This window comes from Labrus mixtus, chromosome 13 (genome assembly GCF_963584025.1).
Source record: "Labrus mixtus chromosome 13, fLabMix1.1, whole genome shotgun sequence".
NCBI classification, from domain to species: Eukaryota; Metazoa; Chordata; class Actinopteri; order Labriformes; family Labridae; genus Labrus; species Labrus mixtus.
The window spans coordinates 16503820-16524175 of NC_083624.1; the positions used below are offsets into that span (position 1 = coordinate 16503820).

Consider the following 20356-nt stretch of genomic DNA (forward strand, 5'->3'; position numbering starts at 1 on the left):
AACCTAAAACAAAGCAAGTCATTTCCGCACCAGGTTTCTTAAAACCATGAAGCAGCTTCCTCCGGATACCGTGCGGTTGCTGTCCAGCTCCCAGGTCATCACATCTGTGCTGAATGTTGTCAAAGAGTTGATGGAAAACTCCCTGGATGCTGGAGCTTCAAGCATTGACATCAAACTGGTATTTTGTTAAAACATAAACTAAAGATTCTTCTAGAGATAAACCTCAAAATGACAGATTTTTGGAACTGTATGATGACGACTACTTAATGTTACGTCCTTTATATTATTTAGCATCTCCAGTTCTTTTGAAATGACTAACCAGTCTACCCACAGACTTTGATGATTGTTTTAATTTGTTACTGCTTATGTGTGCTTACATTAATACATTCATAAGTGATTTTCCCACTGCAGGAGAACTATGGTTTTGACCGGATTGAAGTGCGTGATAACGGACATGGAATCAAAGCTGCAGACACTCCTGTGATGGCCGTGAGACATTTCACCTCAAAGATCTGCAGCCACGACGACCTGGAGCGTCTGGAGACGTACGGCTTCAGAGGAGAGGCGCTGGGCTCCATCTGTGCAGTGGCAGAGGTGAGAAGTATTGAAAGATTGGGCGATTAAGTATTGTTATATCGTTTTTTTAAAAACATTAATGGTTGATGTGTTATTGTTCCCTTCAGGTGTCTGTCATCACAAAGACAGAGGAGGATGACATCAGCACTCAGTACACCCTTAACTTCACGGGAGGGGTTGTTTCTCAGAAGCCGTCTCACTTTGGCCAAGGCAAGGCATGAGTAATTAAATCAGCATGATAGTGAGCAGAAAACGTCAAAGGACTGCATGTTTAATAAAATTAAAAGGTGGATCTTCACAGTTTTTGACACGGATAAAGCAAAGTGTGCACAGAAGTTTCATTTATATGCTGCTTAACAAAAAAACCTGTGTTCATCTGACTGGCACAATGGGACGACTCTTAACCCGAGGTTTGGTCTGATGCACTGAGAATATGAAGGAACTCGTACATTATTAGGTCATTCTGTTTGCGCATATCATGAAGAGAGGTTTGATTCTCTGGCAGAAAAATTGCCGTTGGGGGAAAAAAAGAGAGGAATTATTTGTACAATCAAAAAGAGCATTGGGCCTGAAATATTTAATCTGTTGATGTACAAGTTGAGAAAAAGTTTTGATGATGTAAGACTGTTCCTAGTGGAAACATGGATACTAGTGGGCTAGTGGTTAGTTTTCACGTCCCTTGTACAGAGGCTACAGTCCTCAAAGCGGGCAGCCCGGGTTCAAAACCCACCCACAGCTCTTTTGCCGCATATCACTCCCCACTCTCTCTGATTTCAGACTCTGTCCACTGTCCTGTAAAGGCCTAAAAAGCCACACCAAACCCAGCACTTATTGCACGAAAAGTTCATCATCCTTCATCCGTGTTGCAGAAAAAGAAAAAGTCTGCATCAAAAGCCGTTTCACAAATCGACTCCTTGTGTTTTCCAGGCACCACAGTGAGCGTCCTGAAGCTTTTCAAGAATCTTCCGGTGAGACGTCAGTACTATTCCTCGACCAAAAAGTGCAAGGAGGAGCTGAAGAAAGTGCAGGACCTGCTGATGGCCTACGCTGTGATAAAGCCTGACCTGAGACTCACACTCGTTCACAACAAGGTCAGTAACTCCTCAGCACTTTTTAACCACTTTAAAAAAACATTTCTGACAACTCTCACTGGCAACTGTCATTCAGCAGAGTATGAGCATATCAGGGCTGTGCTCAGAAAATCCATACGGTCGGCGATATATTACATGTGCTCCTTGCATCGATGCACATCTTACAGAATCAATATGGCTGTAAAGATGTCAGTTTTGAAAGACAATTGACCCATGGTGCAGTTCACAATAACACCATAGCCATAGCTCTGGGATCATTATCCAAAATCAATGTATATCACGATGTGTATGGTATCGTGGCCCCTTGTGTCGTGGTACATATTGTATGTTGGCATTGTGGGGAAATACCCAGCCTTAGAGCATGCTTGTACTGTATAGTCTTCACCAGTTACCAAGCAGTCAAAAATGTATCTGTGATAATGCATAACAAATGATATGCAACCCAAAACATGTTACAAATCTGATACTAGTGCGTTATGTAGACGTTAAAGGGGGATTGTTTAAAAAAAAAATGGTGAAGGAAAACTTAAAACCAGCAAATCATAGGTGTTAATGATCCTGATTCAGGCACTCAGGATGGTTTGAAAAGTTCAAAAGGCCTTTAATTCATCGGGCTAGAAACATTTAAAATGCACCTACACGTATCAGCTTGCTTCAGGGTGCAGTGACACACAGAGACACTAATTACTGCTGCAGTCAGCACAGGTGAAGGCACGCATCCTGTGATTGTTTTAAAGGTTGATGGTTTGAAAAAGTTTAAAGTAAAGGTTGTTGCGGGGATCTGTTATCATGTCTACAGGTCAGTAATATGTCATGAGAATTGCATGAAACTATAAGAGAATCTCTGGCATATGTTTTGGGAATGGTCATTGTTGCGACCCTCTCAGGAAGAGTTTCGCAGAGTCACTAAAAAGCTTAAAAATAAACTTTCTACAGGTTGATCTGAAAGCGTTGACTTTCCAGAAGGGCGTCATGATGCATGTCTGTGTGGCATGTTAATATATACTTTTAAAAAGTTATCTTACAAGGCCCTCACTACTTCCTGACCCCTCCACAATCCATGAGTTGAAAGGTATAAAAAAAAAAAAAAAAACATTTCTGTTTTGGGAAAGAAAAGTTTTGTCTGCCTCACGAGAAAGATCTGTTCTTCAAAAATGGGTGAAATACATGAGGCACTTTTACATTCAGAGGTTTGCTGAGATAACGAAAGATGAACTCTGAAATGCTGTTTTATTTAAACAAGATGAACGGAGAAAGAATAAAACGTTTTAATAGTTCTGAAGTTTTTCCTGAATTCAAACAGGCCGTCGCCTCCCATCACTGAAACCACTAGGGGGCCTCGTTAGTCTTCAAATGACTCTTCCAGCGTCTCTGGCTTCAAAATCAGTTTCTGTTGATATGCTGTATATGTTTTTATAAGTGTAGCACAGCATATATGGAAACCTTTTTGACAACACTGACGCATGTAGCAGCACAAAGGACCCCTGTAAGATTTCAAACTGTGTTCGATTTGCAGCTTTATTAAGATGTTACCAATATTATTACTGATGTTACTTTCTCTCCTACTGTTGATGTAACTGCTAAGTATTCCTGATGTTTCTAAGGAACCTTCTTACAGCACAATAACTCAGAAAATAAAAGAAAGATTTCAATTAATACACCATTTTTAGCTTTGCAGATACCTTGTTTCTTTAATACAATTCCAACATTTGTTTATTCTCCAAAGGACATTGAGGTGTCCCTCATTTACAATGCCGTTTAGGTTACAAGCATATTTAAAAAGAGCACAAAAAACAGCTACAAGAAACACGTGTTATCAATTACAAAAACAACTGAGATCAATTTGAAACTAAGTAGCTCCAAATCAAAATCCTGAACTCTGCAAGAGAGGGGAGAACTTCAGTCTTTAGATTTTGCTGGAGGGCGCTCCATTAATTTGATGCATCAAAAGAAAACTCAAATCTTACTTACTTGATCTAGGACTTGGTCAAACAAATATTTTTTAAGATATTGAAATCAGTGAAATTGATTCAGTAAATGAGAAAAACAGAGGTGGTGGTAATAACGAGAAGAATCCCAGTGTAACAAGGGTCAAAGGTCAACAGTCTTCTCGACTCACACCTGAAATCAGCAGTCGTGTCTCCCCTCTGGTTTTCTGTCGCACCAGTAAAAAGTTCTCCAACAGAAAGTCACCGTGAGACACTGAGGGGCTCGTCTCCATCCTCCTGTTGTTGTTTGGTCAGCGTGAATGCACGTCAGTCAGAGCTGCTAATTGTTATGTGTGATGGAAACGAGTCGGTTTGTTACTGCACACTCAAAGTCTACCTTTATCAAACAAACAATGACAGACAGAACTACTCGAGTGGATGAAGCTTGTTGGCTGTTTAGGGAGCAAGTGCCAGATTTTCTAAACCACAAGCAAAAAACAGAATGTAAGTGTAGTGTTTTAAACTTGATGTGTAAGTGGTTTAGAGAAGAAAAGTGGAAGTCACTTTGCTGAAAGATTTTTTTTTGTTTCACTGCTGGAGGACTTCTTTAGATCAGTGGTTCTTAACAGGTCTAGCCTAAGGACCCACCACCAACACCTTCATGAAAATCGTGACCCAAATTTCTGATCTTCTGATTTTCAACAAATCAGATTTATTAAATGAATGAAAAATAAAGTAGTGCAGTTTGGACCTCAGATGGTTTGAAACATGTCACGGAACAAAGAGAAGGAACAAAACCAACATGTTTTGTTTTTCAGTCACATGTTCGCTTCCTACTGAAAATGGCTCCGTGACCCACTTTTGGGTCCCGACCCACCAGTTGAGAACCGCTGCTTTAGATCATTACTTGTTCTCTCTATCATGAGTAGACAGCGGGAATTTATCAGACATTTGAACTACGTACAAAAACATCTGATACAGGAGATTTTAAACAGTGATTATAATATATAAATCTAAACATTCGACTTTAAAATGACTTTTGAAATTCTGCATGTTAATTTGAGTTTTCCAATGTTACACTTCAAGAAAGCAGCAAATACTCAAATTGGGAAAGCTGCATTCAGAAAATGTTTTGTATTTTCACTTGATCATCCATTGATTATCTAAATTAATAAACATATTGTTCTGCACTAAGATTTATCTGGGACACTTAGACTTTAGATTTGGCTTAAAGGTCTCCTGATATAAGTCTGGATTAGATCTGCTGAAGTGAAATGTCCTGTAACTTCAGTAACTAAAGAAGTAAAAAACACAGAAAGAAAAACATGGAGAGAGCCCTACATGCAGTAGAAAATGATTTGATTTGCCGTCTGAGCGGAGCTGCTGGAGTGACACTGTGCTCTGTGAACAACGGCATCAGGACACTCAGAATCAACTGGAGGTAAAACACAAATACAAAGAAAATGTTGTGATGCAGAAAACCTCGATGTGCAATATTTAGAGGAGAAGTCAGTGAAAGTTTAAAAGTCTGTAGAGAGCCCCCACACGTGAGTCAATCTAAAATAGTCTTTAACAAATACATTATTTCACTTGTTGCAAAGACGGACGTTTAACATGTCTGCAACTTTTTATTGACATCATTATAACCACTCAACAGAAAAGTCAAGCCATTATTGTTTCCTACCAACTTTTAAAAAAAAGACTCCTGCAACATCATCAGTTTCCATTCATAGTGTCTGCAAGACGTTTAGCAAATGGAAAGAGTCATTTAACAACTTTAACTCTTAAGAAGCTCAACTGAACAAAACAATCACACGTACCAAAGCTATGAGTTGTGCTCCACTCTTTCTGATTTATCGACATCACTTTGAGAAGATGAGGCATCACTTATCATTGACTTAACATCGGGTCTTTGATTGTCATCAGAGCTGTACACAGACTGCATGTCTTTTGAGTGAATAACAATACAAAGATTCACATGTAGATCTTCTTTATTGACCAACAAGGGGGCATCACTTTTCATCAACAACGTGGAAATGTGCAAATCTTTCCAAAAATTAGTGCAACTAACCTGCATGATAGAAGACTTTGAGCATATGAAATGCACATGGGAAAAACCAGACCTAGAGTCTTTAGTCTTCTGTACCGCCGACCTGAAACGGCGGCCTGAGGTCAAGAGCTCAAACTCACTCTGAGGTGGATGATTCCTGCAATCCAGTATAGAATAATCACTCCTAAGGACCTGCCTGTTAAAGATGGCAAGAAGACTAGCCTGACACCTTCCTGATGAATAACTGGCTGTTTTGACAAGACCTCCAAGTCTATCAGAGTCTCTAAGGTCAATAGTTACGTCTTTCTGTTCCCCAGGATGTTCATCATTTGGGTGTGCACAAAGAAAATAAACAATTTATATTGGATTCCATGAATTTACATAACATTAGTTTAATCAGCAGTGAAATTATTTAGCAATTAGACATTTCAGTCTGCATGCCCTTTCCCACCGAGGCTAAGCGTAGCTGTCAGGTGCTCCAAACATAAATATGTCTGACTGTGAACTCTGATTTGGATGATTATGACGCCTGAGTAAGCTGCTGAACACAGCTGCGGACTTAACCCCAGATTGTGTTTCAGGCTGCAGCCAGTTTGTACACAGGAGTGTATAGGTGCTGGAGGTCACAGAGAGGCTAAACCCCCCCCCCCCCCCCCCCCCCCCCCCCCCCGCTATATGCGTTTCATAGAAGTCCGTTTCGTGGTCTTACAGGGAGGGTAAAGAACCCGTTTTGTACAATCAGCACTCAGTTGCCCCTATCCTTCACCTCCAGCTCTGCCATTCGTCCTGTGTCGTGTTTCACAGCTTCTTCAGGAACTGTTTACAGGAGTGATCTGTTTACATGTGCCAAATTGCGTATTTAATAGCTGAGACATACCCTGAACAGAGTGCATGCTTTAAGAAATCAACACCCAGGAGATATATTCACTGATGGACAGAAACGCAAAAAACCCTGTGTGTGTGTGTGTGTGTGTGCTGGAATAATTTGCATCATAAATATGTGATGATCTGAACAATTCCTAAAATCATGTCAGTTAAATATAAAGACATGAATCATTCATTTAATGACCGTACTTCTGGTAAAAGAGCTGAATAGTGTAAAATGTTGAACAGAATTTGGAGTCTCTAAGATTTAAAATACCATTATGTTATAAGTCGTAGCATGAACCATCTTGGGCTTGAAGTCAAAATCAAACTTTTAGATTTGTAGTTCATGTTGACTTCAGATTATTTTAATTTAAATGCCTATTCATTTAAGACTGTGATGACCCCGATGCTTCCATGTTTTCAATGTTCCCTGACTTTAATGAAGAATCATGTTCTGATGACTTGTTTCCTCTTTCTAGCTGAAACCTCTCGACATGAAATGAAATATATAATCTCTGTGGCTTCGTGGCCCAGTTACTATCATAACAGGTGTTTATGCATGTGTGTCCTTCTCCTGATGTGGAGTCGTGGAGGTTGACGGCTGTCATTTGGTTGCAGGTGGTGGTTTGGCAGAAAGCCAAGGTGGCCGATCACAGAAGTGCCCTCATTGCCACGCTGGGACTCGGCACCGTCTCCAACCTGGTCGCTTGCCATCATCACCAAGAGCAACCAGAGGTTAGTTGAGGGGTAAAATGCACGGACGGTGGAGAAATTGAGCGAGGTTGAAGAAGATCCTTAGGCCTTTGTTAACAGCTGATTTAGTAGCACCATCATGCTTTCAGAAATTCTGTCATTCATGTAAATTTGTCAAAAAATCATTTCACATGCAAGACGAGCCAGATGGAAATAATAATTCCAGCCTTACTGGAAGGAGCGTGAAGCAATGATTCAGCTAAGTTGTTATTAACACCAGTATGTCGGGCTCATGTTTACAGATTTCTCATTCCATAGTAGGTGATTTGTTTATTGTTTCACCTGCTCAGCTGGACAAAGTCACATCCAAGCATCGTAACAGAATGATGCCGTGAATGTGAACAGGCCGCATGGAGCGCATTGCACTCTGATGGACGAGCGTTGTGGGCACATAGCTTGGCTGAGCTGGCACCGAGCCGCTTGTTTCCCCTCGTGCTCACACCTTGCACTCTTTGCTCTCAAACTGTGGCTCCCAGGCCCCTTTGGCCTTCAGTTTGGAGCCGTTACAACACCTAACTTTATAAAACACAGACGCAAAGGCTTGTCTCTTGTTTGTTTAACTGGTTGTAGAAAAGTTCAATTACAGCCTCGTGTATGGGTATTACATGAAATGCCATTTAAAGATGGATCCTTTCTGCAGAGCAAATGAGAGCCTGCACGTTATACTTGACCGTGAGCTAATGGCTTCATCACGAACGCCTGGTCTGAAGCCAGCAAATGTGGTCAGCTGGTGGCTTGCCAACTATTCACTTGCCCTTTTCTCTTGAGTTCTTTTCTGATGAACAGAGAGTGATTTTTGTTAGCTAAGCTTTGTTGTGCTGATCGCAGTTGAATTACCGTCGAGCGGTAACTTTCTGCTTGGTCACGGTAGGTGTCATGTGGCTCGTACCTGCTGCCAGGCTCCAAACTAATCTTGTCTGACAGATATGGAGCAGCCCTTTTCACCCTGTTTCTCTCTCCTTTTCTGTCTTTGTTGTTGTTATTTTGCGGCTGCGTTTTGGTGCCCGGTTATGAGAACGGCCTTTCACCTTTTCCTCTGACTCCCTGTAGCAATGAAAGAGAACTTTTCTCCTCTTTGTCCACAAGACCAAAGCTCAGTGATCAAGGAAACCAGGTTGATAATTTCGCCGGGGCCTCGCTCGGGGAGAGTTGTTTCTTTGCAGAACAAAATGTGACACTCGCTGTTGGCAGCATGACTACACATACCCGCGGCCCTTTGGGGCCAGAGGTGCCATTCGTGCTCTCATAAAGTGACCCTAATGAGCAGAAATAGAGAGAAGCATATGTGCCCCGACCTGAAACAGCAGTTCATTTATTAAGTTCGTTGGCGTTGCTGCTAATAATGAGCCCGAGGCCATGTGGGGGGAAAAAAAGCGTAGTTACTTCACTTGCAATCTGTAGAACATTAATAGCTTTCTATAATTTCGTACAAGCTTACATTCATAATGGAGGTTTAAGTGCAGTTGTTCACGATGCTGAGTCATCAGTTTTTGGTTCATGAGAACTGCCTCTGGCCAGATTCTAGGTGAAGGGTCGTCGTGTGTGATGCAAAATGTAGTGGAAAAATGTCAAACACCAGCTGGTTGGGTTTGTTCATAGATGTTCATCTGGATGAATGTCTTCTTTAACGTTCAGAAAGTGACAACTTGTTTGGTATTTAGACATGAAAAGGTCAGCAGAGTTGTTGAAACAAGTCGTGTTAGCCTCTTAAGAAACGTAGATGTTCAACATCGTTACATGACTGACGCAGAGTGCATGTTTGCTTTATGCACAATCAGGATTTATGGCTTCATTTCCAGCGGTGCAGCTGTGCTGTCAGAGGAATTCATCAGCCATGCCATCTCAATTAAAATCAGTGATAGTAAAGTTTCATTATGTCCAGGTTTCCAAACACTTATGATACATTACCCCTGCGACAGCCAGCTGCTGAACATTAAACAAACATTTTCCCCCTTTTTGAGTTTTATTCTTCTGCAAAGTTGATGCAGAGATCTTAATTTATGCTCACACAATTTTGGATGATTAATATTGTCTTACTCTATATTTGTTTTAGATTGTTTTAGAAGGCTTTTTCCCAAAGGCTGGAGCGGATTACTCTTCAACAAGTTCATCTAACCCTGACAGAACATTTATATTCATCAACAACCGGCCTGTCCACCTTAAAGAGTTAATGAAGGTAGAGTCATTTAAACAATTCAACACAACAGAGTTTAGTCAATGAATACTCCTTTGTTTGTTTTAACGTTATTCTGTTTTACATTTACATGATAACGTATGCCTGGTTGGGTTGTTGCATCGATCATCAGTTGCTACGTCAACGCTACGCTGCTCAGTATCCTGATGACTCAGCCAGAAACCGCTATCCCACCCTGATGCTCAAAATCACAGTTTCCCCCTCCTCGGTGGACGTCAATCTGACACCAGACAAGACCCAGGTTCTTCTTCAAGACAAGGTATCTATGAGTTTCAATCTGAGAGGAAATCAGTTAAAAATGTTGTGTGTATCTGTCCAGACCAAAGATGTATAAAATGTATAAAATAATTTAACGTAACCATAGTGACAGCACGTATTAGTGACTGGACTTCTACTTTAAAGCATCAAAATGTAGCATTTGACTCTCAGTATGTTGTTTTTTTTTTAACCAGAAGTGAGCACACTTGGACAGCTGGGTTTCTTCTTGCTTATGCTGGTTGTCAGGCTGCCACAGGTTACTACTTTGCTCTTAAGCATACCCTGATTTATCACCTTTCTTACCGCCAAAGGTCCCATCATTTACACAAGAAAACCTGACTTTGTTGAGGAGAAATAGCTAAATAAACAATTCATATTAAGGTTTATTAAATCAGCAAAGAATGGGCTTTATTCATCTGGTTTCTTACAGTAAGACTTATTTTTGTAACAGTTTTGTAACAGACTCGCCCCCTGCTGGCCGTATAAATAATGTGTGTTAAAAGCACCTCTACATTGGCTTAACCTTGAAAAACAAGCGGCAACGTTCACTTCAGATGTACTGATTGCTTCCACCATGCTCAAACTTTGCTGTAGCTAACCATCTGCGATCTCTCTGATATTTAGGATGCTGTGCTGACTGCAGTCGAGGCATTTCTGGTTTCCCTCTATGGCTATCGACCAAGCGTTGAATCCCAGGTGGAGAAGCAGCGTGGCCAGGAGACGTCTCCCTCGCCATCCAGTCCTCTGCAGACTGATGTTTCACGATCGGACAATGAACAAAGTGTCACCAACCACAATGGTAACTTCCTCAAAGAAACACCTAAACATAGTGACACAGCGGTAAGAACTGATTCTGCACTCCACTGCCGGACCTCAAATGGCAGCTCCTCATCCTCCGTAGCCGAGGATTGGATCATAAACCAGATCCCAGTCGAGCTTGAGGCTAACTTTTCTCTGTGTGATGATCAGAGCTGCACTCAGACAGATTCAGCGATCAGATCCCCTGAGAGGCTCGAGGACCATAACATGTCAGGCTCAGACACGAACAATGACCAGTTATCAGCTGAGGCGTGGAGCCGGGGGACAGCTTTGACAGCCCCGGGATCAGGAGAACCTCTGCAGCCCGTTCAAATCCATCAACCCTCAAAGGGCAATCTCTCTGACTCAGCTGAGGTGAAGGGTGAGAGCAGCTCAAACAAAAAGATGATCAATGCCATAACTGAGAAGCGGGCCGCTTTGACTGCCTACGACCTGATCAGCAACCGCGCCATGAGGGCACCGCTGTCTCCCGCTGCCCTTTACGAGAAGGAGGTCAGAGCGGAGGTCCTGAGGGAGAAACCCACAGCCAGCCTGCAGGATATCAGCGTCACCGTGCAGGAGAGGTGGAAAAATCTGAGGGAGGAAGAACGTAAGAAGTGAGTTTCCAGACCTTCTCCTTTCCAACCAGTCGTTTCCATTTCTTGTTATTTGCAGTGAGAGAGAGAGAGGGGGGAATGTCTGACCTGTCAGTTGTATGTGAAAAGCCTCGTCTGGTTTTGTTGATACGAGCTGCGTTTCTAATTTCCAGACAACCGTGTTCTGGATCATAACAATCCCTGCAGTACGGGAGGAATCTTTAATGATGAAATCTCCTTTATTGTCTGAGTGTGACATTAATCTACAGTCTGTCTGTCTGATATTTGATTTTTTACATTTACTCAGTAAAACCCCATCGAAATATCACAGTTGATTGTTTACCATGCAGACATAAGTCCCTTGAAGAGTTTAAATTATCAATAAGTTTATTACTAAATGATTATTTCACAATAATGAAATCTTAACTGTTAGGTCAAGACAATATCTAAAATAAATATAAAAATATATATTTTAAATAATAACAATAACCAAAAGGCCAAAAAAAGAGAGAGGTCTGAGGTCATGAATGACAAAGAAAAGCAGCAAGTCCCAACATTTCCATGTTTCCAATTCCCAAATGTATGGATCAGTCATAAAAGTAGTCAAAAAATTAAATGTTTTATTTCGATCAACTGACCAATTGTTGCGGCCCTTAAACCGTTGTCATGGAAACCATGACGAGAAATGAGTAGATATGAACTACTACTTCTATTAATTTCTTTATTCCAATTTAGAAACCCAAACATAAACGTTATTATTTTACAAGGGGAAAATAATGCCGAATAAGGTAGTGGTTTTTCAAACCTTACAATCTTTGTTGTTTTAATGATCGATAGTATCAAAATTTTGAGATTTAGAGATCTTCAGTCATTTTTTCAAGCAAAAGCTGACGCGGAAAAGAGAAAGAGAGAGAGAGCATTTCTAACTAAACTGCACAGATAAATTGGCAATGGTTTGGCAAAGAAACATTGCCAATTTATTTGACAGTGTTCTGGAGTTTGCCTGCATTTAATGAAGAAGAAGAAGAAGAATTTATACTTTATTGATCCCGCGAGGGGAAATTCGTTTTTACACTCTGTCTAGTAAACATGCTACACAAACATGAACTGAAATACACACACATGCACAAACAGGATCCTGTGGACATGCACTAATGGAGAGGTCTCAGAGTGAGGGGGCTGCCCACGGCGGGCGCTCCTGAGCTTGTGGGGGGGGGGGGGGGGGTTAGGTGCCTTGCTCAAGGGCACCTCGGCAGTGCTCAGGAAGTGGCCTGGCACCTCTCCAGCTACCAGACAGTAGTTCAAATATCTGGTATCGTGACAACCTGTGGTGTAGCACACATGAAACACATTACATTTGACCTTTGCTTATTCCATCAAAGACAAAAGACATGATTCAAATCAGTGAAGGAAAGACAGGAATGGACTTATTTAAAAAACAAACAAAGACTGATAAAACAAGGTGATCATTTGTGCGTCATGTGTGCGTCATTCTTCAGACTCGAGGTTCAAAACTGAGATCTGAGCACACAAATCATTTATAAAACAACACTATTAACCGATCAGAGCTCAAGCCAAGAGCAGCTCTTTTTTTTTTTAAATGTATTCAACCTCATTATGAAATGATGAGGAAGGTAAAGCTGGTCACACAGTCATGACCTTTAAATTCATCCAGATGCACAGACTTCTGATCTCTTTCCTCTGAGCTACTCAGCTGGTAGCATCGTGGAATAACAACATTTTACTGCACTGAAGGCACTTAAGGAGATTACTGCATGCATACCAGTTTAAAGTTATTGCAAAGTTGGAAACTGTGTATCAGCAGTACCCTGGGCTCTTATATAAGGTATGGAAGCGTGTATGGAAAAAGACATCTGTTTAGGATCCGGCCTCTCTGTACGGCTGTCTTAAACATGAAATAAGATGTGGCGAGGACTTGGCTTCTCTCACCGCCACCGTTAAGTGGCACAGCACTTCTAGGAATTACACTTACACAAGTTCACCAAGCAGGTTATTTGAATAATGGGGTGCTGAAGTGTCAGCCCTAATGCTTAACACATGAAGATCTGTGGAAACATGAGTTGGCAAATAACTGTTTGGCTTGCTGAGGAAGGCACCCTATATAAATAAGATCATATACATCACGATCTCTGTTTGCTTCACAGAGGGAACTTCGCTCTGGTCGGTATATAAACCCTTATTTAGTAACATAGTGTAATATCTTCTTAATAAACATGAACAGAGGGAAGCTAAGCAACTTTGATACACAGAAAATATTAATCATACAAGTTTGTTCAAGAGCAAACTGTTGCTTATAAAGATTTACCAGAGCATACGTGGTCTGTATCTCTTATTATGTGATCAATGTGTTAAAGTTTAAGGAACAGGAAGTCGGAACAGACGATGAGGAGATTTTTGGTCACATATCTTGCTCAGATTTTCCCCCATACTTTGTAATTGAATTGAACATGTAACCAGAGACACTGCTTGTCAAGAGGCAAGGGAGGCAACTGCTTGGGGCCCCAGACCAGTAGGGGGCCCCTGAGGGCTCACAAACTTAAACCAAAGCAGTGGGCAAACCTTGCAAAGATAGTAGGAAACCTCCCTAAGGGGGCACCATCTGACATCACGCACTCGTCGTTGTTCAGCAAACTAACTCAGCAAACTAACCAATTCACTTGCAACAATTATTTGGCTTCACTTTGTGTGGTGTGATAAATGTTTCTACAACATCAAACATTATCCATCCAACTTCCTCCCTGGAAATACACAACAAAAAAGAACTCCGAGACACTTCAGTACAACTTTTAGTGCGGAGGTTTTAGGTTATATATTCCTAGTTTTCATCAGGCATAAAACTGGTCTTTTCAAATGTAGTCATTTAAATGCTGGTGATTCAACTATCAATGACATTGCCTTAGTGGAGGGGTAATCAACTGCATTTGTACAAGGGCCAGCTTTTGTCTTGACAGGCACTGGTGGGGGTCAGACTTTGAGATATGCTTTTCACATAAGCCTGGCCGCCGTCAAGCCCGATGTGAAGACACTGATGTCGTATGGGGAACGTATTTTCTCCCATTAAGCTAATGTGAGCATTTCAGCTTTGAGATTTTATTTTAATGCTTATTGTATGGAAAGTTTTGGGGGGCCGGATGTGATGGTCAGTTGATGATCACTGCCTTCGGGTTACTCGAAGTATATGTGGCTGATATTCTCACTATCTGCTCTTTGTACAGGCATAGATCCAGAAACTACAATTCCCCTACTGCCCTTGAGTAGCATCTTCTATTAGATCCCTACATTTAATCCAAGTAGAGCAGGCTTTTCTCAAACATTTTAGCTGAGATTAATCCGAGATAACCTGAATGACACCTTAGAGGGCCTCCTCCTGAGAGGCAGAAGTCGTCATAAAACTGTTTTCTCACACTGAGTGGTTGCCCTGGTAACAAGTTGTTAGGGCTTCTTTAATTCAGTCTCGTTGATTTGAAAACAACAACAATGGTTGCTGTTGCTTTAATAACTCAAAATGACTCTGTTGAATCCTGCAGGTATGAAGACAAGGCTCAAAAACACCTTGACCAACACGACCAAAGGACCAAGTTGGCCTCCGCTGAAGGTCCCAAAGAGACGAGCAGGATCATCCAGGGAGGCCAAGCACAGGGCCACAAACGTAAAGCTCCACTGTCCAACCAGCAGCTGCTGGATGAGCTCTTCTCCACCCAACCTCAGAAGAAGGCGAGGAATCCTGCGCCAAAGCCGTCGCAGCCCCTCCCCTGCAGTATGGCTGCCCTTCGGCTGCAGCTTCAGCGCCTTTCATCCCAGAGCGACGCAGTGCCGCGGGGCCTCCGTCTTGTAAACCGGCTGGCCTCTCAGAGCGCCTGGGTCATTTTATGTGGTCAGAGGCTCATGTTGTTAAACCCATTTCGAGTGGAGGAGGCCTTGCTGTTTAAGAGACTTCTAGAGAATAATATACTTCCAGCAGTGAGTCTGCAGAACCCTATACAGCTAACAGATGGGTAACGTATCATTCAGCTCTCACCAGTGTAACGCCGCCCTCACAGTTATCTTAATGCAAAGCTATGCACTTCTATATATTATCACACACATTTGAAATCATTCCTAAGAAACACAAAATGTAATCCCTGTTTGCTTTTAAGCTTTATTTATTATCTTTAAATACACTGGTTACATCTCCCTGTCCGTCTTTTATAGAAGTCTCGGAGGAGCTGAATATACCGAGGCTTTGTGCAACATGGAGAAACAAAACCCTGATCTAAATGGAGGAGCTCATTTCTCCGATCCCAGGCTCGTGGCTAATGGGTTCAAAATCAAACTCACTCCAGGTACATTAAAAAGCAACTATGAGAAAATGTAATGTGTTGATTTATGGCACCCCCATGAACAAATGTGGTTCTTCATTTATTCTTAACATTTTTTTATTCATATTAATGCACATTTTTATTTCATCTCATTTCAAACCTTCATTCAATCCTTGCAAATCATTGAGGTTTCCCTCACAAATAAAACAACAAAGACAGGATCATTCGAGGATGGTTTCAGATCATAGGCTTAATTTGAGAAAGAGAAACAAGGGTGTCAATTTTGCGACAGTGTTGTAATTTATTCCACATTTTTGGAGTGAAAAAGCGAAATGCATATTTTCCAAGTTCATAGAAACCCTGGGACTTGAAGCATTAGACAATCAGTAGAGGGAGTTTGGTAGGGTCCTGTGGTCCAGTTCAGCAGAGATGTTATATAGGATGGTGTACTTCCAATAAGACTTAAACCTAGACTTAGACTTTCTTTATTGTCATTCAAACGTGTACTTCACAGTGCAGATAAGAACAAAATTTTGTTGCATTTGGCTCGTTGTAGTGCAGGATAAAAACAGCAGCAAGTATTTACATAGAAAATGTGCAGATATAAATAGATAAAGAGAGATATATGTTTATCACGTCTCTGTGACAGAGAGGACCATCCAACTTCTCTGGTTTTAAGAGTGGAAGCAGGGGCATGTCATATTTCAGCCCTGCTCAGAACAGGCTGTTTCTGTGTCTGTACCTTTAAATGTAAATGAGCTGTGTCTGACCACGCCCCCCTCTCTGGAAGGGCTCGAGTGGCACTGTCCTTTCTCGCTCGATGTCCTATTGTTTACGGTGAGAAGGCAGACTCAGAGGGCAGAACAAACACCTAGCTGTGGGAGTGTCACCCACCTTTGGGAGGGGTTACTGCCCTTTGTGATGTCATGAAGGGAAAATCTCTAAACGGCCTGTTTGAGCACACATTTTCTGAAAAGTGGAGCAGGCAAAAGACAAAGAGGATGGACTTTTTTCTTTGGTGGTTATGTAGACGGACTAAGGACACATATTAGTGTTATAAAACCATGGTGAAGTGTATTTTGTATAATAGGTGACCTTTAATAAGAGAACCTGCTCATAAGGGATATTAAGACAGGACACAGCATTTGTATTCACACTTGTTTTGTGTCAGGTTTTTCTCATTTCATTTATAAGAAATATGTCTTTTTTAGGGAGGCCCCATTTCTAATTCTAAAAGTGATGCTTCCACATTTACTGATTGAACCTTATACTCTTCTAAATAGAGCCAAAATCAAGAGTAATGCAAGTTATAAACATAATGTAAGAGTGAACCTGAATGACTCTCACAGTGAAACTTGTTTCCTTCAGCTTCTTCATTATTATTGTGACATTATTTCTCTGTTCGCTTGCAAAGGGTAAACAGCAGTGCCCTGTGAGTGTTGGTTGTGTTTGTTACTGGAATGGTTCACCTCGGTTGACATTGGCTCTCTGCCTGACAAAGTGGTCTCACAGTGGGTTCGTACCCCAGCGTGCAGGTGATGAGAATGGTTGCCCTTTAAGTTATTCAAGGAATTTTTCATTTGGCACTGCCAGCCTCGGTGGGTGTGCGTGAGACTGAAGGTAGCAGCGTGTACGAGATGGTTTCACTGCAAAACCTCTGCTGCATATTTACTGCTTCTGTTAGGATTTTTTTACATTATTCCAGTTATGTGAACATTGTGATTTAGCCGATACTGTCATTCAAAGGACGTGTATAGTGTTAGATACGCTCTCATTTTGTTGCTCTTTGCAGATGCAACAAACCAGCACAGAAATATTTGAGAAATGTTATAAATGTCTCGTCTTCTGCAGGTTTTTATTCATACCTTTCTGTTTTCATTTTGCGTCCAATGTCATGAATCAGAAATATAAATTGTGAAAGATTTGCAGTATTTCCTCGTGAAATGAGAGGCAATCACTCTTCCACCCTACAAGACAACTTCCTTCCAGTCTGCTGGGGTTTCTATTAGTCATTTAACACTCCATTTGGCTCTTGGCTTGTTTGACTTGGTCATCAGTCCAGCCGTTAACCACAATATTTATTTATTATTCTTTCCTGGAGATAGTAGTAGCGTCTGGAGTATATTAATCCTTGTTTTCTGCTTGTTTTGGCCAGGCCTCGCGTCAGCAGAGAGACATCTGGAAGTGACAGCGATGGCAGACTGCGTGCCTTTCCTCGGTATAGAGGACCTCAGGGAGATCCTGACTGCAGTTCTTCACAAGAAGGCCCGGACTGTGCAAGAGTGCCGGCCACTCAAAGTCACAAACTACCTACAAGTGAGAGACGCTATGAATTCAGATTATATCCTCATAATATCGTCAGTGCTGTAGATTTAGTTTGTTTCATTAAATATCTAAAAGGTGACATTTTCTCCTCACAGGGTGAAGCAGTACGGCTTGCACGTCAGTTGCCTACTAATTTATCCAGGGAGGATGTGGAGGAAACCCTCCAACGGATGGAACAGCAGCTCGGTGATACAAACCAGACCTGCATCCACGGGCGACCTTTTCTCCATCACCTTTCTGACATCCCCTCTACAGACCAGGAAGCTAAAGCTCTGCTCAGGCCTTTAGAGCTGTAAGACACTTTGATTTAAAAAAACAGCAGTGTTTCCATACGGCTTTAATGATGTTCAACCTTGATTCAAAGAGAACCTCAAATAAAAATATAATGTGTGCACATCTCAATCAAGCAGGGGACTCATTTTCTGAACCTTGAGGAATTCAACATTGTAGATGCATTTTTATTAATTCAGAATTCTTGGTATTATTTTATTATAAATCACCAATTTTGAACCTCTGGTTTTCCACAGAGCAACAAGAGACATAAATGTAGCTACACTGTGGAAAGAGTTGAAGGAAGGATGCAGGTTAGAGTCCATTGAAGGTCTCAGAGGTCTCTTGATGAGGAAAGTAAACAGGTAATGTTCTCGTAGAACCTACTTCCTTTATCCGAGAAGTACACTTGATAAGAAATTCAGTTAACCTGTTGCCTTAAATGTGCTTGACCACAAATGAAATAACAGTGTGATGGCATTGAAGAAGCAAAACAAAAATAATAATTATTCAAATCAGCTGTAAGATTTAAGATGAAGATTTAAGTGGAGCCAGGGTGATATATCAGTTGTTCAGTTCTCAAATCAGATTTCCACCTGTTACTTACAGATGTTCAGTATTACTGTTAAAGGAAGGCAGGACTATGAACACTTTACCAGAAAGAAAAGGAGCCTGGGGGATTTTAGAGATGTAATCAAGAAGACCAGAATAGGATTCGATAGTTGGCAATACTCACAGCACCGTCTACAGCACATGTATCAAAGCTCCACATCATGGGTTGGCAATGTCTGATAATATTTATACTTATACTTAAAGTTATATGTTAAAAAAACAGTCTTCCTATTACTAAAAGTACATTTAAAATTCATCCTAAAATGTTCTTAGTTATATTAGTATCTGGGGCGCTGGTAGCCTAGTGGTTAGTGCGCACACCCCATGTACAAAGGCTTTAGTCCTCCAAGCGGACGGGCTGGATTCGAATCTGACCTGTGGCTCCTTTCCCCACTCTCTCTCTCCCTGATTTCTGAATCTCTCCACTGTCCTATCTCAAAATTAAAGGCATAAAAAGACCCCAAATAAACCTTTAAAAATATCTCCCAAAGAAATTGCATATGTTCATTTTTAAGTTTCATGGAGTTTCTTTTTTTTCTTTTTAAGATTTATTTTTTGGCTTTATGTGCCCTTAATGGAGAGATAGGACAGTGGAGAGTCGGAAATCAGAGCGAGAGAGAGAGAGAGGGGAATGACATGCGGGAAAGGAGCCACAGGTGGGATTCGATCCTGGGCTGCCCGCTTGGAGGACTACAGCCTCCAAACACTAACCACTGCACCACCAGTGCCCTTCATGGAGTTTCTACACTAAATACAGTTTCATTTGTCAGCAGATTTTTTGCAAAATACAAACTTATTACAGCTGCCTCATAACAATTAACCAAGAAAATCAACTTTTTACTGCTCTTGCAGTACCAGGAATGGATGTCCAAACCAAATATATACTGATATATTATTGAGACATATGCATTTACTAGTCCCAATACTGTTAATAATGCGCGAGTAGTACCGATGTACTTCAAACATGGATTGGCTCTCTTTATCCGTTTGAACTACATATCTAATGATTTAGTTTTGTAGATTGATTTCTTGGTTCGCATGTTCTTGGATTAACAACAACAGTGTCCACCTGTGTAGTGACATCCGATTCTGGGACTTGATTTCTGGCCAGAGTATCTCCCTTTCCTCATTGTGGCACCATCGGAACGAACATTGGCGTGCTCCAAGCCCAAGATGTACACCCTGCCAGCTTCTACCCATAATTCTTTAGCCCCCATTAGTGCCAGCTGCTCGGCCTTAAGTATTGACAGATAGTTGTGTATTATCCCTGGCTGCATTAAATGCTTTGGAGATTTGCACTGTAATTTCAACCACAAAGTTTATCAAATCTTTGACACTGTGCTAACTTGTAGGAGTGCCACCTCCTCAAGACATCAGTCTGCTGCACCATCGTGTAGCTGTCAAGTGAAGCTCGAGGTTTCATGTGGACAAACTACATTGATGTTGCTGTATATCTTGAAAAAAAGAGTTGAGTGGCAGAAGCTCATGGCTAAAAGTATGCTCCTTTTTATTATCTATCCTATATGTTTTGGTCATTTTCAGAATATTGAGTATTTGGTAAGTGGCTGTACCTTAATATTGAATTAATACGAAATAAAAATCAGTTTTATATCTAAAGAAACACTTATTTCTGATGTCATGTACAAATATGGCCTGATGGGGTTCTTCACTCATCACCTTCATATGGACACTGAATCCCACCACAGGGGAAAGTGCAAT

General features: G+C 41.3%; 1 protein-coding gene across 1 annotated transcript; it reads left to right on the forward strand.

Annotated features, from left to right (window-relative positions):
* Window positions 1-8: 8 nt before the first annotated feature.
* pms1 (PMS1 homolog 1, mismatch repair system component) lies at window positions 9-18161 on the forward strand. Its single transcript, XM_061053911.1, has 12 exons — window positions 9-178; window positions 412-594; window positions 684-786; window positions 1504-1667; window positions 7131-7247; window positions 9319-9441; window positions 9572-9718; window positions 10342-11132; window positions 14660-15127; window positions 15324-15454; window positions 17586-17746; window positions 17851-18161. The coding sequence occupies exons 1-12, from the start codon at window positions 47-49 to the stop codon at window positions 18049-18051; spliced, it is 2721 nt and encodes a 906-aa protein (XP_060909894.1). The 5' UTR covers window positions 9-46; the 3' UTR covers window positions 18052-18161.
* The last annotated feature ends 2195 nt before the right edge of the window (window positions 18162-20356 follow it).

Bases quoted from the DNA above. Each gene is read 5' to 3' on its own strand.
- pms1 (XM_061053911.1), top strand. From the start codon at position 47: ATGAAGCAGCTTCCTCCGGATACCGTGCGGTTGCTGTCCAGCTCCCAG. The intron at 787-1,503 runs GCAAGGCATGAG...TGTGTTTTCCAG, and splicing joins GCCGTCTCACTTTGGCCAAG to GCACCACAGTGAGCGTCCTG. The intron at 1,668-7,130 runs GTCAGTAACTCC...ATTTGGTTGCAG, and splicing joins TCACACTCGTTCACAACAAG to GTGGTGGTTTGGCAGAAAGC.